Raw genomic sequence first — 14004 nt, forward strand, 5'->3', positions numbered from 1 at the left:
GGTTTGCACTGACTCCCAATCGTCCTCCCGGATCCCCTCAGCCCTCACACAAGGCCAGGACGGGGCAGGACCGGGGCCCCGTGTCGTGGGGGCACGGGGTGACGGAGCCACCGGGCACGGCCTCTCCTGCCCGCAGCTCTGTCACATCTTAGCCCCCGGCCCATCAGGGGAGCTGAACTAGGTGGCGATAGGGACTGAGACCCGGCGGCAGGCTGCGAGCCCCGCCGCCGTGCGGGCCCCGGGTGGCACCGCCGGGGGAGCGGGGCCCGGCCCTGAGGGGAGCGGGAGCGCGGCCGGCGCCTGTTGCCATGGCAACGCCCGCCCCGGACACGGCGGGAGCGGGGGGGGGGGGTCCTTGCTCTCCGCACGCATGCGCCGCAGCCGCCGTGCCCGCGAGGTGCTCGAACCGCCAACTGCCCCGATTCGAATTCGCATCCTCGACGCCCAATCGCGGCCCGCGGGGCGGGCCCGGCCCCGCCCCCCAGCAGCCCGCCGGCCAATCAGGCGGCCCGCTGTGTTTAAAAAAAAAAGTGCGCGCGGCCGGCAGGCGTCGCTCCGCGGAGCCGGGCCTACGGCGGAAAGGGGCGGGGCTCCCTCCACCCCCCGGGGCGGGGCCGGCGAGCAGGGGGCGGGGCTTGGGGCGGGGCCGGCCGCGCGCTCCTTCCCTGACCCTCGCTGAGCGCCGAGGGGGCGTGGCCGAGCCCCGGGGACGGAGCGGGCAGCGGGGAGCCCCGCCCCTCGGCGGCCAGGCCCCGCCCCTCCGTTCCAAGCCCCGCCCCCCGCGGCCAGGCCCCGCCCCCCGCGGCGCCGTTCGCTCAGAGCCGCTCCGGGCGCCGCCGCCGCCGCCGCCGCTCGGTCCCCGGGGAGGAGCCGCGATGAAGGCGGGCGGTGAGTGCGGGCCGCGCCGCTCCGGCACCCCCCCCCCCCCACACACACACACACACCCGCGGCCCCTCAGCTCCCGGGGGTCGCCTCCGGGGCGAGCGGCGGGCCGCGGAATTCAAACGGCGGCGGGGCCGGGGATGGGGGCGCGGGGGGACCGGTGGGGAGGCTCCCGGAGGCGGCCGGGCCCCGGGCGGCGCTCCTCCTGCTGCGGCTGCCGCCAGGGCTCGGGCTTGGCTCCCCCCCCCCCCCCCCCCCCCCCCCCGGGGCCTGCGCGGGGAGCGGGGGCTGCGCTGCGGCCCTGCGGAGCCGGGTGCGGGGGTCCCGGGGGTCCCGGGGGTCCCGGGGTCCCTTCCCGTGGGGCGGCTCCGCTCTCGCCGCGGTGCGCGGAGGGCCTGGGCCCCGGGGCTGTCGGGCTGCGGGGTTACGGCCAGGGCGCGTTACGGAACCGGCGCCGAGGAGCAGATCGGAGGGAAGGAAAAACGGAGGGGAGAACGCCTCGCAAACGCGCCCCGTCCTCTCGCTTACTGCTGAGAGAAGCTGGGAGCTGCACCGTGGGCTCAGCTGGCGCCTTCGGCCCTGTTACCGAGTGGGACTGCCTGGCTCTCACCTGGCGTACCTCGCCGGTCGGACCCGACGGTTTGGTGTGTGCGTTACGGTGCTGCTTTGACTCCAGGGTTCTCGTTTACGTCAAAATATCTTCAAATTACAAACGATGCAGTGAAAATAGGGCCAACAGTGCTAGCTCAGGCGTGCAGCACAGTGTTGGATTCTCTAGCGGAGGCTGTCTTCTATTAAGTTTCTTTAGGAAAAAAGTAAATGGATTTCCCAGGTGTAACCTCTTTTTGTGTAAGGCTTGAACCAGGTTTGAGAAGTACAACCAAGAAGTCCTCTGTGGCCAAAACACAGACCTTTAAGCGGTCCTTTAATTCGCTTTCACTTCAGAATTTATTTTTGGAGCCCTCCTGTCTGCGAAGGAAACGTTCAGCCACCTTCTGCCTCAGAAATGGCCTCTGTCGCCTGTGCCTCTGCCTGTCCCGAGTACGGGCAGGAGCCAGGCTCTTCGTGGCAGCCCGAGCACTGCACTCTCACTAGCGGGTGGAGAAAGGTTTGGGTTTCCTGTCCTCAGAGAGCAATGCGCTGCGCTCCTCTTGGGTTTGCCTCTCTCGGCTAATGCAGTGAGGGTGAACTCCTAACCAGCAACAGAAGTAGCCAGCGCCTTGGTCTGTGAACTCTACAAAACGGTGAAGACTTCAAAGAAAGGCTCCCTGGTTCTTAGGGCTCTTCCGTGAGTGCCCGTGGCAGCAACTGGCTGCCCAGAAAGATGGGCTTTTGGCTGCAGCGGGTTTAGTGGGTCTTAACTTCCTAATCGACCCGGTCACGTTTCAAGGTCCGTTATCAACTGAGAAGGACAAGCTGGGAGGTGGGGGAGGTAAATGGAGTTGTAGTGGTGACAGTTTAACTAAATGGTCAAATGATGGAGTTAGGGCACAGGAGGCTTCTCCTTGATGAGGAGAATTTGAGCTGAGTGGCACGAGCCATCCCTTCTGAGCATCTTAGCCTAACTGACTAAATTGAACTAAAAAAAAAATTGAACCAGTCACTTGCTTCTTCGTAGCTAGGTCTTACAGCATTCTGTGACACGTGCTCAATCTCTACAGTTAATACGTTTGAAGAAGTATTATATGCTGCAGTAAATAGGTACTTGATCAAATGTGTTTATATATGCGTGTACTCTGTAAGTGCCTTTCTTCTTGTACTGTCCCATCACTAACTGAGCTGTTCTGTGGTTTTGTTTTCCAGTGATTCACTGTAGGTGCTCCAGGTGTTTTTCTTTCCCTTCAAAGCGAAGGATAAGAAAACGGCCCCGAGTCCTGACGTTGCTAAGCCTGCCTGAGGACGTTCTGTTTCATGTTCTGAAAGGCCTTCCTGCTGAGGACATCCTCTCGGTCAGAGCTGTGAGTCTGCAAGTGCTTCTCTGTCACATGCAGTGGCTTATTTCTGCCATTAGGAGCCAGGACTGCATACAGGAAAGTCTGTGTCCGAGTAAACCTGAAGAAAGGCAAAAAGTACATGCAGTAGCTGGATATTTGCTATCCTAATAATTTTATTTCTTGGTACTCAAGCTTAAAAAGATTAGCAGTGGTATTTGTTTGATTTGTGCAAATCTTCTGTGGAAATTGTCTTGCAAGCTCACTGGGACTGAACAAGTTGATTTGGTTTAGCATCTTTTGCCTTAGTGATGGCTAAACAGCAAGAGAGTTATGATGAACTTGTGATTAATTAGTTACCTATATAAAATTAGATCACAAAGAACTATTTCTCCTTTGATCGCTTTAATAATTATTATTTTATGCTTTCCCCCCAACCTTGCAGGTGCACTCACATCTTAAATACCTTGTGGATAATCATGCTAGTGTTTGGGCATGTGCAAGCTTTGAAGATGTATGGCCTTCTCCAGAAAACCTGAAAGTGTTTGAAAGGTAAGCTCTAAGAATCAATATTCCTCTGAAGTTGTAGAGGAGGGTGTTTCAAGCTAGATATGCAATTCTAATCAATCTTCACTGTAAGTGAGAAATCTGACAATCCTTTTTTTATAGAAGTCTTTCCATAGGGTGATGAAGAATTATTGACTTCACGTGTAAGCTGCAAATAGTTGCATACACTGAAGTTACTTCTCTCAAAGGGCATTAGCATTCCATGTTAGAACATAACACATTAACTGAAACGTTACTGGTCCTTCCATATGAACATGCAAGTGAGATCATAGGATCAAGAGCATAACTGTATTTCTGGGTCCTAGTTGTTTTGGTCACTTCTGGTGCAAGCCACTGTATTGAAAAGCAGATAAACTTCGGTATTAAAACAAGTGCAGTTTGAATGGGTAATTGAAATTAAAAAAGGAAGCACCGTAAAAAGGAAGGAGAATGTCTCTTTACTCATCTGATTTGAAGGCAATCAATCAGTTTAAATGTCATGCTAACTGTTCTGCTTCTTGTTATTGCCTCTGCTCTGATGCATGTATCATCTTCTTTCTGAAGAAGATTTATCTGAAAATTGGTCTGGAAGGGAGGAGCACAAGGGCTTGAGGCATGTCCTCGATGGTGCAAGTACCAAAGCGTATTATTGCATTCTTGTATCGGGGATGTTGCATGGGACTGGGAAACTGTTCCTGTGAATTGTCAAATTATCCTGGACATATGAAAGGGTTGCAGCAAGAAAAGCCACAGCATAATTTGCCTTTAACTTACGTAGTGAAAGCTCGTATGCTTGTGTTTGGTGAACAACAAATTCACAGCTTGGCCTCCACTGAAGTAACTTGTCTGATGATGTGGGCCTGAAAACACCTACTGGCTTCAACCTGAGGTATCTTCTGTGTTCCCATTCAGGGCTGCTGAAAGGGGTAACTTTGAAGCTGCTGTGAAGCTGGGAATAGCATACCTGTACAATGAAGGCTGTAAGTGTGGGAGCTTGTACTTGGGGCCTTGGGGAAGACGGCATGATGGAAAGAAATACAGACGAGCTGATGGCTTGTAGCTACAGATCAGGCTAATTGCCTCATCATTTTCACTGGCTACTTGCAAAGCTATTTCTCCAGTGTCTTGAGCACTGATGCTTTTGTACCCAGGTTCTAGAGCAGTGATGTTCAGAGCCAGTTTGCTGTCTTAAGTGTGTGGTTCGGACTCCTGTGTTACCGTGCCTCTTCAGTTTTATCTTTCAGTACAACTTAAGAACTGGGCACTAAACTGCTAGGTGTTAAGTGATGGTATGGTGCACAGGTCTTTTAAAACGACAAAATGAGTCTGTGCAAAGCTTATGAATTCATGTTTAGAAGTCATCTTTTGTAAACTCCTGATCAAACTTGGCTACTTAACTAGTCTGTTGGTTGTAACAAAAGGGACTGATGGCTGGCAGGAGGAACCTCCTTGCTGGGGGTGTTAGCAAGGCAGGTAACTTGCATACTAATTCGTTTGTGCAGTGACAGGAATTAATGTTGCTTTGAGTATTGGTATTTGCAGAATGCCTCCTGGGCTTAGGATTTCATGTTCCTACAGACTAATTATAATAAGATTTGTCTTCTCTTGCCATCTCCCTGATCTTTAAAGTTTTAAAGAGAAAATACTATCCAATCTTTTCCTGGTGGTATCCTATTTTCTCTCTTGGTCTGACTAGATGCCAAAAACATGTTGTGAATAAACTCTAAACTATTTCCATTTTTTTTGTTGTTGTTTGTTTAGTGTCCATCTCTGAGGGTCGTGCAGAAGTGAATGGATTAAAGGCGTCTCATTTCTTCAGTCTGGCAGAGCGTTTGAATGTGTGCGCAGCCCCGTTTATCTGGCTTTTTATTCGTCCTCCCTGGTCCTTGAGTGGAAGCTGTTGTAAAGCTGTGGTCTATGAGAGTCTTAAAGCAGAGTGTCAGCTGGAGAAAGTAAGACTGCTTTCTGCCCTTAACTTTGCTTTCTGCCCTTGACTTTAAGACAGGCTGGTAGCTGCACCTACTTCTTCTGCAAAAATTGTTTTCATTTCCCCAAGGAGCTCCTATGCTCTTGCTGTTTAAGTGACTGCGGATCAATCATCTTAATGAATCTGCTGCCAAACTACGCAGTATATCATGAGTACCAGAGGCCTGTGCTGTCTCTTCTGAGAGATTCAGTGCTTTCTCAAAGATGACAAAATATTGAGAAAAGCAGGGGGGAAGAATGAAAGGCAAACAACTTGACTCTGGAATTAATAACAAAAGTTGCTATTGTTCCTTGTTTATCTTTAGCAATACTTTATCTTGATGCTTTTTTTCAGGCTCAGAAAGGATCTATTCTCTACTGCTTGGCTAAGGTCTTGAGTCTCTTTGAGGTGAGCGCTGTTTCTGATTTGATACGTTTGGGGATTCTGAAAATGACTTTTATTGACGTTAATGCTGTGTTTGCCTTGAGTGAAGAAAAGTCATCCAAATGTTCTTATCTTCCTCAAGTGGCGTAGCAATTTCTGCTCTCATGGGTTTAACCTAATAATTGTTTAAAGGAACATTATCAACTTAGTTTATCCAATTTTAGAAACAATTAAATTAATTTTAGCATGATCATGGGCTTGCTGTGTGGTCAGGTCTTAAAGGACGCCTTCCATTCCTAATGAGTATCAACCACACAAAAATGGCCGTCAGTAGCAAGCAAGGTAAGAAGATTTTGTCTGGCTGGGGAAAACCACTGCTTCCTGAGACGGAATCTTTAAATGCTGAGTGGATGTTGGAGCAGCCCTCATAATCTGGAGTGGACTCACAAGTTGTTGATTCTGCTCTATAGTTCTCAGTACAGAGCCATTCAGTAGCTTCTGAAGTATTGAGATCCGTCTGGACAGCGTAAATACAGTCATGCCTTTTGTTCTTAGGATGAAGAAAAAAGAAAAGAGTCCCTTGAAATGTTTGAAGAATCTTCAAAGCAGGGTTGTTTAAACAGCTCCTACCTCCTTTGGGAAAGTAACAGAAAGGTTGCTGTAAGTAATTTTGTTTCTCAAAACACTTTCACTGTAATGTCTGAACCTTTGTCCCGTGCAAGGAGCATATGAAGAAAGACATCGCGGTTTCTCAAATCTTACCTTCTTCATAACCAAGAAGAATAGTAAGAACATTCACAAATGAGCTCTGGTGTCTGTCTTGGTGTTTAAAGTAAATGAGTCTACAAGTAGTTGTAAAAGGTGTTAGCAGTTCTTTCATAGTGAGCCTACTAAAGGCATAGGGACTGCTGGCCAGTGATCAGGTTGCTCACTTGGGAACAGGAGTGGGGAGATTGCCTGCACTGTCATTTACAAAAAAAAAAAAAAATCTGCCAAAGCTAGTATGTTGGAATCTCCTGTAACCCATCTCATTTCCTGCAAGACCCTGGGCAAGAGCTGAAGAAAGTTTTTCTTAAAAACAGTGTTGTCACGGTGAGAAACAGACAGGTTGCTGAAATAATAGAGGTACCTGCAGGTACTGTTTTTTCTTTGGATATTAGTAATGCAGTTCTTCTGTTTGTTATGTAAAGGTAATGGTTTTTGAAATGCGTTTACATTCTTCTCTACAGATGTCAGATCCTGGCAGATACCTCCAAAGTCTCAGGAAGCTACGGGACTATGCAGCAAAGGGCTGCTGGGAAGCACAGGTAAGATAGATTTTTATTTTTTTTTCAACCCCCACCCTGGAAAGCTATCTTTATTTGGTCTTATCTATGCTGTCACCACTATAGGCTTAGACTTCTCCCTTCAGAAGCAGGGTCAAAACTGCTGAATAATATCTGTATGTGTGTGTATATATACTCTGCAAATCACCCTCCTTTGGAAAATACTGCACTTTTCTTTGGTACAATCCAAGGATTAAGCTTGTGATAGACATAAAAGCCTGCCCCTGAGTTACGTGTGCAGTGTTCGGTATTTTAGCCAGACTAAGAACTACCAATTATCTAGCAGTTCTCTCAAGTAGTTTCTCATGTTCCCTCTTTTCAACAGGAAAATTATAGGACCATTCTTAGCTGCTTTATTTTGCATTTGGTAAAAACCCTTTCTTTTGTGTTTTCTCTACTACAGATAGCTTTAGCCAAAGCTTGTGGGAATGGAAACCAGCTAGGATTAGAGCCAAAATCTTCCAGTGAAATGGTGTCTCAGATCTTTCAAGCCTCCCTTCCTATCAGCAAGCAAAGTATCTTCACTGTGCAGAAAAGAATAAATGAAACAATGAGGTAAAAACTCAGATCCAGGAATCAGGCCACACAGCAAAAAACTATTTCCCTTTACATGTGTAGAGGGGAAACATCTCTAGAATGAGGTCTGTTGGAAGACGAAATCTTCAGCTTTACTCCTCTGCAGTGCATTACGTGCAATCAGGCGCAAGCTAGCGCTTCAGCAGTGTGAACGCTCAGCACTCCAGTGCCTGGACACACTCCCTGGCCTTCTGTTTAGGGGATGGAGGAAGCATCTTGGGCCAGGCTGGGGGTAGGTGGGAACGCCTTGTGCATGGTGTGGAGTTGTGTAACCACAGCCGTGCCCTCTCATGCGAGTGGAGCAGTAGTTGTCTCACAATTCAGGTTGGATATCAGGAAAAGGTTCTTCACCGAGAGGGTGGTCAGGCACTGGAACAGGCTTCCCAGGGCAGCGGTCTTGTCTTTGAACTTTTAAGTGGAGAAGGAATTCAGATGACTAGGGAAAGGGAGGGAGTTTTTCACTGATTTGAATGGCTTCTAACTGGGCAGGATGCGTCTGTCTTTGCCATCTAGGTATATCCTGATTGATTGGCTGGTGGAAGTGGCTACCATGAAAGACTTCTCTTGCCTATGCCTTCACATGACAGTGGGATGTGTGGATCGCTATCTGAAGCTGAGACCTGTACCTCGATCTCGACTCCAACTTCTGGGAATAGCCTGCATGGTCATTTGCACACGGTAGGGTTTCTGAATCACGCTGAGGGGTGGTTACTGTGATCATTCAAATTCGTTTGTGCAGCTCAAGCTTTTTTCCCCGTGCTAATAATAGTACTGGAAAGAATCCTTGGCTTCCCTCTACAATGACTGCTGCTTGAACTGAGTTCAAATACAAACAGTCCCAGTCCCTGCAAATGAGGCACAGAATATTCCTTGAACATGTTTTTTAATATGAAAACAACTCCATAGTGGTGGTTAAGTCTAAATGCGTTCCATCAACAACTGAAATCTTTCACACTCTCATTAGCATGAGTAACCCTGTAAGGAACAACTGCAGCAGTGTTGTTACCTAGTTTAGTCTGTTTTGCTCAGATGAACAGAAGGGTGCGGTGGATAATTATTCTTCTCTGTTAATTACCTCAATATCTTGCATCTTAAGCTAAGAAAGGTTTCATAAATGAAGAATTAGCAATGTCCTAGTAGGTGGTTCCAGCTAAAAGGTGAAATAAATGAAGAATTGCTGGTTTTTCTTTCCCAATCAGTACTTGACTTTATAAGGTACTTATTAAAGTTTAACTCCTTGGCCATCTTGGATGCATTTATTGGCCACAGAAAGAAAAAAAAATAGTGCATAGGTGCACAAGTTCACTCTCTTCTGGGGTTAACTGTTAGTATTCTTTGATATTGCAGTTTCATCAGCAAAGAGATCTTGACAATACGGGAAGCTGTGTGGCTAACGGACAACACATACAAATATGAAGATCTGGTTAGGATGATGGGCGAGATCATTTCTGCCCTGGAGGGAAAGATAAGGGTGAGTTTGGAAAGTGGAGGGAATATTTTGCCTGTGGGGCTCTTGTAATTAGTGCTTCTTATCTAAGACATTATTTTTTATGCAGCTGTTCTTTATCAGCTGTGGAGGCCATGCGTGTTTAAGAGCATGCAGATGCAAAGCTCTCTCTTTCTGTAGAGATTAATACTTATGTCTCTTGAGACAAGTTGAGGACGTTTACTTTTCTGCTGGAGAATATTTCAATGTTAGTGTAGTATTTAAAAAAAAATAGGAAAGAAAACACTAATGAAAACAATGTCTTCTGGAAACAACTGTTCTAAATACTTGGTGCTTGTCTTGTATTGCCAACCTCTGTTATCCTTTGTATTAGATACCTACTATTGTGGACTACAAAGAAGTACTGTCAAACATAGTCTCACTGGAGAGAAGAACTCTGCACCTTTACAGCTTCATTTGCGAACTGTCACTCTTAAACACAAGCCTTTTTGTGTATTCCCCAGCTCGCCTGGCTGCTGCGGCACTGCTGCTGGCTAAGATACTGCACGGTCAAGGTAAGGAAAGCCCATTTGGAGGAGTACGTAGTATGTCAGTCTGCCTTTCCCATTTAGGGTGCCTTTTTTTTGTTTACTTTGCCTTTAGGCAAGATGTCCCAGTCACTGTGGGGGGCAGGGTGGAGAGGAGAACAGGTATAAAACTTGAGAATGAAGAGTTGAGTTCAGTCTGACTTCTTAATAGCTGTGATGAACAAGAGTATTAGCATCAGCCAATGCAAGCCCAGTGTTTAAACAAGTCTGAAGGTTTCTGCCATTGTCTACGCTGTAGGATTATATTTAGGAATATCTTAAGTTTTTCAAGTAAAGCTATCCTTGAAGCTAATTCTTAACTTAAGCTGTGTAGAGGCAAAAGCTCGTGGCAATCGTTATCACTTAAAAATGATCTTTATCCCATAAAGAAATCTGATTATAGAACATGAAATGGTAATATCTGTTCTCTTCTCTAGCACATCCCTGGACCAGCCAGTTGTCTGAGTTCACTGGTTTCTCTCTTGAAGACCTGTTGCCCTGTGTGCTAAGCCTCCACCAAAAATGGTAAAACTTCTGGAACTCTTCTGGGAGGAAACGAGTGTGTGTGTATTCCAGCTCTTGCAGCCATGCTGCATCCATAGCCAGCCCTTCCAAATGAAGGAGGTGGCTTTGGGAAACTGCCTTGTTCCCTCTACCATGAGGCACTGAAGTCTAGGGGCCAGTGCACTGACAGTTATTCTGTTTGTCCTGATAGTGGCCCTGGGTTACCGAAGACCTGGTGCTCCTCAAGGCTAGCAGGTTTCAGCTTGCCACACTGTTTTCAGACAGTTGTGACTGGCTTACTGGTGAATTTCAGGAGGAGTTCCGGTAGTCAATGTAACTAATTTTTGAAAGATTATAAGACAAATATCTTGTATATCTCAAGAAACAGATAAAGAATTAGGTGCTCATACACTTAGAAACCAAGTGGCCCGGCTAGCTACTCACCAGTTCTCTGGTGAAATGCCAACTTCCTTAGCACAGAGCTAAGGTGGACAGAGGGAAAGCACATAAACTGCTAGGTTTTGCTAGCATTGTTTCATGTAATCCATTCTAAGACTGGGACTTCAATCTGTCTTTCCAGTTTCCATGATGAGGTCCCAAAGGATTATAGGCAGGTGTCCTTAACTGCAGTGAAACAACGATTTGAAGATGAGCGTTATGAAGAAATAGGCAAAGAAAAGGTGGGTTAGCTCTTTGTTTCATTTGCTGAAGCTGGACACCCAGAGCAAAGCTACCATATGGCAGGACGTACAAAACTTCAAATAAGGGGAAGTGGGTTTTAACTTCAGATTTTTGGAGGCGAGAACAACTAGGTAAAGTTGTGGTTTTTAAACTTCCCCTGCTGGGATTATAACTGTTGGGGTTCAGTACGTGTAGGAAGAACTCACCAGGATAGCTTTCTCCTAGAAAATAAGGATAAAATAGCTGCCTCCTGGCAGAGGGAATCGCTTGATCTAATTCTTACTGACCCTTTATTTTTTAGATGATGAGTTACAGCCAGCTCTGCTCAGTGTTGGGTGTGAAACAGGAGGACCCGGAGCCCAGTCCTTTGCACACGAATGTGGTGGAAATTGAGACTTTCCTTAGCTCTCCCTCTGGAAAGAGAACTAAAAGGCTAGTATAAGTCATTGCTTTAAATGTCTCTGAAAACTAGCATGAGCCTTTCGTCCTCTCTGGTATCCTGAGGTTCCATTCTTAAATATGATCAATTTTTCTGTAATCACCTTAATTGGCATACCTATTGAAAGAGCTGGAAAAGTAGATCTGTCTTTTAATGCGTGACTTCTGGATTTTCTTGCTACAGGAGGAGGGAAGACAGCATTCAGGATGACAGAGGCAGCTTTGTGACTACACCTACAGCTGAACTATCCACCCAGGAAGAAAGCCTTCTAGACAACTTCCTAGACTGGAGTTTAGATTCCTGCTCTGGTTATGAAGGTGATCAGGAAAGTGAAGGCGAGAGAGATGGAGATGGTGAGGCTTTTATTCTCCTTATAAAAAGCAGACGAGAATTAAAACTGGCTTTTTATCTTTGCTTAAAACTGTTTCTCAGGCACCGGGAGCCTGAACTTTCAGCAGAAGGCCAGCTGGAAGAACTCTTCCCCCTTTCCCCAGTGATTATAACTGTTAAATTGTTTTAGGAATATACAGAAGAAAAGGAACATATTGCTTCAGAACATAATGAGGGATTTTGGTAGCTGCTTAGCATTTCAAGACAGTATTTTCAGATCCAACAGTAGACCAAACCTGATGAATGGGATGGCTTGTAGCCAATTACAGACAGTATTATTATGTTTGTTCTGCTGATGCAGAGACTGGCCTTTCACTTTCCAAGCAGTTGTTAGGCAGTACCTATCCAAACAAGCTGAGGGGGAAACGGTCTACCCTCCCCTCCATGTGTAAGTAGACACAAAGTTTATATTTGCAAGTGTTTTTTTTTCTGCTTGACTGTGCTGAATGCCTGCTTGGTGATGCACAAGTCGTAACTGACCTTTCCCTTTTATCATCCTTGCAGTGACAGGTCCCAGTGGAATCCTGGATGTGACGGTGGTTTATGTGGACCCAGCGGAGCACTGCTGTCAGGACTCCAGCGATGAAGATAACCTCTCTGCAGAGTGGTCCGAGCATGCGGCACCACAGAGGAAGGCCAAGACACCCGATGACACTCACAGAGTTTCAACATACCTTGCCCCAAGAAATCCTAACCAGGAAGGGAGCTCGGGCTACTCTTCCGTCAATGGTGCTAGTCCTACATCGTCTGTAGAAGGCAGCTGTGGAGTACCTCTCAAACCTACCTCAGCACTGTCTCTTGGCAGCGCCATGAACAAGGAGCCATGCCTGCCTCGTTACTTGGAATCGTGTTTACAGTCAGTCTGTGCAAGGTCTAGTGATAGCAAGTGTGACAGAAGGCAAGTCAAACGAAAAAATGTAGCGGAACACAGTGAAGAAAGGGTGAACTTGGGCTTCTTAAGCCTCTGACTTCACGCTTTTTACTTTTCTAGGTTTCCTGGAAACAGTATTTCTGTCATAGTCGTACAGGGATGATAGTGAATAATTGACAATACCTCCAAAAAGAGTCCTTCCCCTCAACTTTGCCTATTGTGATCTGCAAGCCTGTCTTTCAATTCTGTAGCTCACTTCTGGGCTGTTTCCTTTCTTGATATCTGTCTTTTTAAAGTATTCCCTATTGTCTGGTCCTCTGCAAACTAAGATCTTTTTCCACTGATGAAATGTTATAGCTTGTCATACCTCGCCAGTTAATTCTTGGTGATAGAAAATTTGTCATGTCCCTTGCTTCACTGTGAGGCCTGGCACTATAAAAGAAAGGAATTTATTTTTGGTTACCAAGTTACTAGATGTAACACTATGCTTGAATTCTTCCCTTTGAAAGACCTTTTTGAGGTTGTGCTGCCTTTTTCTTCTGGCCAGGTACTATATCAAGTCAGCCGGTGCTTCCCTTGTCTATCTGTGTATATATATACTCTTTGCTGCACTGATCTAAGGTTTTCATGGATACAATCAAGAGGTAAATGAAGGCTCACAGCAGGTCTGAGCTTTTATTTTTTTAACCTACCTCTCACATGGTTTTAAACCCTATTTGCCTCAGGCCTTAGTTGCCATATGTTCCCTCACCTGAAAAATCCTCCTCCTGTGCCTTATGCTTCACTGCCCAATGCTACAGTAATGTGATCTCTGTGAACTGTTAGTCTATGCTGGAACTGCGTGGTTAAGCTGCCACCTCCAGCCAGTGGCAAAACTTCATTTCCTGTCTTGCACAGTCTTCCTTGCTATTTCTATTAACGTGTCCTGAAATAAAGCACAAATCACTTGAACACTAGAAACAGGCATCAATGTAGTAATGGCAAACTGTCTTACAGAAAGCCCTAACTTAATTTTTATTGCAACTGGATCCTAATTCACAAAGGCAGCATATGCTTTTCTTAAAAAAAAAAAAATATTCTATGCTATATCCGTAGTGATGTGAAAGAACCATCTACGCTGACCTCAGCCTAGCCAACCCCCGTTAAAGATCCGTCAGCCTGTGAATGTTGGGAAAACAGCTTTCTTTTTAAAAACATAGTGAGCATTTAAATACCAAGGTATAAGACTTCCAGGAGATGTCAATGAATTTAACACTGGAACTGGACTCCAGGATTCTTCCTTTGTTTAGAATTTACTGTGGCAGATGGCAACAGTTCAGATACACACAATGTAGTGACTTTTTTATAAAACTTTTTTTGTATAAATAAGATGGCTCCTTGTATTGCTTTTATGGATGGTATCCCATTTGCCTATTTCACTGAGCTGGAGCTTGGAGAGTTAAGGTACTGCTTAGGGATGAAGTCAGAGTTTAGCTCTGAGCCAAGTTATTAGGATT

The 14004-nt window shown here is 46.3% G+C and overlaps 1 protein-coding gene across 1 annotated transcript; it reads left to right on the top strand.

The window, feature by feature from the left end:
• The first annotated feature begins 749 nt into the window (after positions 1-749).
• On the top strand, positions 750-13876 carry CCNF (cyclin F). The gene is made up of 17 exons (XM_083799617.1): positions 750-888; positions 2686-2840; positions 3259-3365; positions 4272-4339; positions 5121-5311; positions 5680-5733; positions 6265-6369; positions 6939-7016; positions 7438-7589; positions 8124-8288; positions 8958-9081; positions 9431-9611; positions 10061-10148; positions 10708-10807; positions 11110-11240; positions 11431-11600; positions 12142-13876. Exons 1-17 carry the CDS (start codon positions 876-878, stop codon positions 12603-12605), a joined length of 2346 nt encoding a protein of 781 aa, XP_083655743.1. The 5' UTR covers positions 750-875; the 3' UTR covers positions 12606-13876.
• The last annotated feature ends 128 nt before the right edge of the window (positions 13877-14004 follow it).

The sequence above is a fragment of the Anser anser genome, assembly GCF_964211835.1.
Source record: "Anser anser genome assembly, chromosome: 15".
NCBI classification, from domain to species: domain Eukaryota; kingdom Metazoa; phylum Chordata; class Aves; order Anseriformes; family Anatidae; genus Anser; species Anser anser.

Excerpts from the sequence above, each read along its gene's own strand:
- CCNF (XM_083799617.1), top strand. Across the intron at positions 10,149-10,707 it reads CTAAGCCTCCACCAAAAATG|TTTCCATGATGAGGTCCCAA; the intron begins GTAAAACTTCTG and ends CTGTCTTTCCAG. Across the intron at positions 11,601-12,141 it reads AGGCGAGAGAGATGGAGATG|TGACAGGTCCCAGTGGAATC; the intron begins GTGAGGCTTTTA and ends TCATCCTTGCAG.